Source organism: Silurus aristotelis (assembly GCF_946808225.1).
Source record: "Silurus aristotelis genome assembly, chromosome: 26".
NCBI classification, from domain to species: domain Eukaryota; kingdom Metazoa; phylum Chordata; class Actinopteri; order Siluriformes; family Siluridae; genus Silurus; species Silurus aristotelis.
In genome coordinates, this window is record NC_139599.1 from 17,420,656 (window position 1) to 17,423,155 (window position 2,500).

The 2,500-nt window shown below is 44.2% G+C and overlaps 1 protein-coding gene across 1 annotated transcript in view; it reads right to left on the bottom strand.

The window, feature by feature from the left end:
• The window catches only part of smarca1 (SNF2 related chromatin remodeling ATPase 1), an 11,540-nt gene that overhangs the window by 4,727 nt on the left and 4,313 nt on the right, over positions 1-2,500 (bottom strand). The window contains exons 8-13 of the mRNA XM_083530920.1: positions 2,255-2,386; positions 2,060-2,128; positions 1,804-1,913; positions 991-1,217; positions 715-836; positions 1-67 (exon numbers count right to left, since the gene is read on the bottom strand). The exon at positions 1-67 is cut by the window's left edge and continues 86 nt beyond it. Coding sequence (XP_083387046.1) covers positions 1-67; positions 715-836; positions 991-1,217; positions 1,804-1,913; positions 2,060-2,128; positions 2,255-2,386 — 727 coding nt within the window. The remainder of the gene's footprint in view (positions 68-714; positions 837-990; positions 1,218-1,803; positions 1,914-2,059; positions 2,129-2,254; positions 2,387-2,500) is intronic.

Genomic DNA, 2,500 nt, shown 5'->3' on the forward strand with positions numbered 1-2,500 from the left:
CTGCACGAGTGCTTAACATGAAGATGAACTTAGTGCTATCCGGTGCGTTGTACGTTTCAATCGCTTGCTGCAACACACACACACACACACACACACACACACACACACACACACACACACACACACACACACACACACACACATTATCCTGTACTTATGATAATATGCTAGCTGAGTGCGTTTTGTTGTTCTACACTAGTTTACCCATCACATGTCCATATTCCATAAAATACACTGCAACCCGACTCGAAATATTATAATGAAATCAATTTGGAGGCGGAGCTACGCAAGGTTTAGTGAAAGTTGCTCATCTGACATATCAAGGAATTCTTTCAACTGTATAAGCAGAAGCACCAAAATACGCATCCGGAACCAGAATCACACAAGTAACAAAAAACCTACAGGAACATGAGCTACATTTTAACTTTAAAGGAAAAAAAATGCAACTGAATTAACTGAATTAATGCGTGTGCATATCTTTTCAGTCTTTAACTGGTTTTACAGCAATTTGGTTCTAAAGGTGAATTTCGGAACAGCAGTAAATGAAATACCAAATTTAACACAATTCTGATATCATACCGTTTGAAATATAATATATACTGGTATTTTTCCAGTACCATCAGTACAGTCTTATGTTTTGTTGGTGCCAGTACAGGGTGAGCGTTCCCAATACTAATCAGAAATCAGAGGGCAAAGACGGATAGAGACTCGTACCTGTCTGTCCTCGTGGGGCGTGTTCCCGTCCAGCCTGCAGTACTCGTATCCTCTCCACATGCAGAAATCCTCCAGGATGTCCAGCACACGCGTCATCTGACTGAAAATCAACACCCGAGAACCTACACACACACACACACACACACACACACACACACACACACACACACACACACACAGAAATTTAGTCACACAAATAGATGCATAGAATAAGATGATTTATAAGGCAGACTTTAAGTCACACACACACACACACACACACACACACACACACACCTTGCTCGTGGAGTTTGGGCAGAAGTTTGTGGAGTGCGAGCATCTTGCCGCTGTTGGTGACCAGGTGTGTGTCGGTGGTGTAGGGCGGCCCCGGCTCCGCCCCGTCGAACAGGTACGGGTGATTACAGCACTTCCGCAGCTGCATCAGAATGTTCAACAGACGCATTTTATCCATCTTACCTGCCGAGTTCAGGATGTCGATGTCTTTCATCAGGATGCGTGTGTACCTGCACGGAAAACACACACATGGAAATTTCATACATCAAGCCCACATATTTTCATCTCTCAACCCAATCAGACAGAGAGAGGGGGAGAGATGGAGGCAGAGAGGGGGGGGGGGGTTTCCTCACTCAGACAGACAGACAGACATAAAGAGGCAGAAACAGACAAACTGAAAGTCAGAGACAGACAGACAGACAGACAGACAGACAGACAGACAGACAGACAGACAGACAGACAGACAGACAGACAGACAGACAGACAGAAAGAGGCAGGGACACAGACAAACAGACAATAAATCAGACAGAGGCACAGACAGAAAAATGAAAAGCAGACAGAAGGCGTATGAGACAGACAGAGTTAGACGGAGATGTGTAAGCGTCTCTATTGTACATGTAATTTTTACACATATTTTGTATACTATTTTGTGACTGTTTTGTATATGTCTCCTTTAATTTTGCCTGTAATTTAGCAACAAGCCAAAGTTCCAGTGTAACTTCACTATTTATGCCTGTTGTCATGGTTACACGGGATGAGGACTGACAGTATTTCAGAAATCAGTGTTTATTTTTCAGCCTAAAGAGAAACACTCGCCATTCTCTCTGCATTTTACTCAGACCCAGGTAGATCTTCACTTCCTTCTTGGGAGGGAGACTTTTCTCCACTTCCTGTTTGATCCGACGGAGAAGAAACGGACGCAGAACCTGAAGATGGGAAAAACACACACACACACACACACACACACACACACACACACACACACAGTTAAGATTTTCAAGTCGGTGTACTGTGTACTCATGTGTGTGTGTGTGTGTGTGTGTGTGTGTGTGTGTGTGTGTGTGTATCTCACCGCGTGCAGTCTCTCCACGAGCTTCTGATCACCCAGACAATTGTTAGTGTCAAACCACGAATCAAAGTCCTGAAAAATACATCACTCAGTCAATACAATCATCATACCATGTGTGTGTGTGTGTGTGTGTGTGTGTGTGTGTGTGTGTGTGTGTGTGTGTGTGTGTGTGTGTGTGTGTGTGTGTGAGATGCTCACAGAGGCGGAGTTAAAGACGTCTGGAAGCAGGAAGTTGAGTAGAGACCAGAGCTCATGCAGGTTGTTCTGTAGCGGAGTCCCAGTCAGTAAAAGACGATTTGTTGTTTTAAACTCGCGCACGATTTCAGATAACTGAGAGAGAGAAAGAGAGAGAGAGAGAGAGAGAGAGAGAGAGAGAGAGAGAGAGAGAGAGAGAGAGAGAGAGAGAGAGATTAAAAGACAGAGAGTTGATGTTATTGTCTCAGC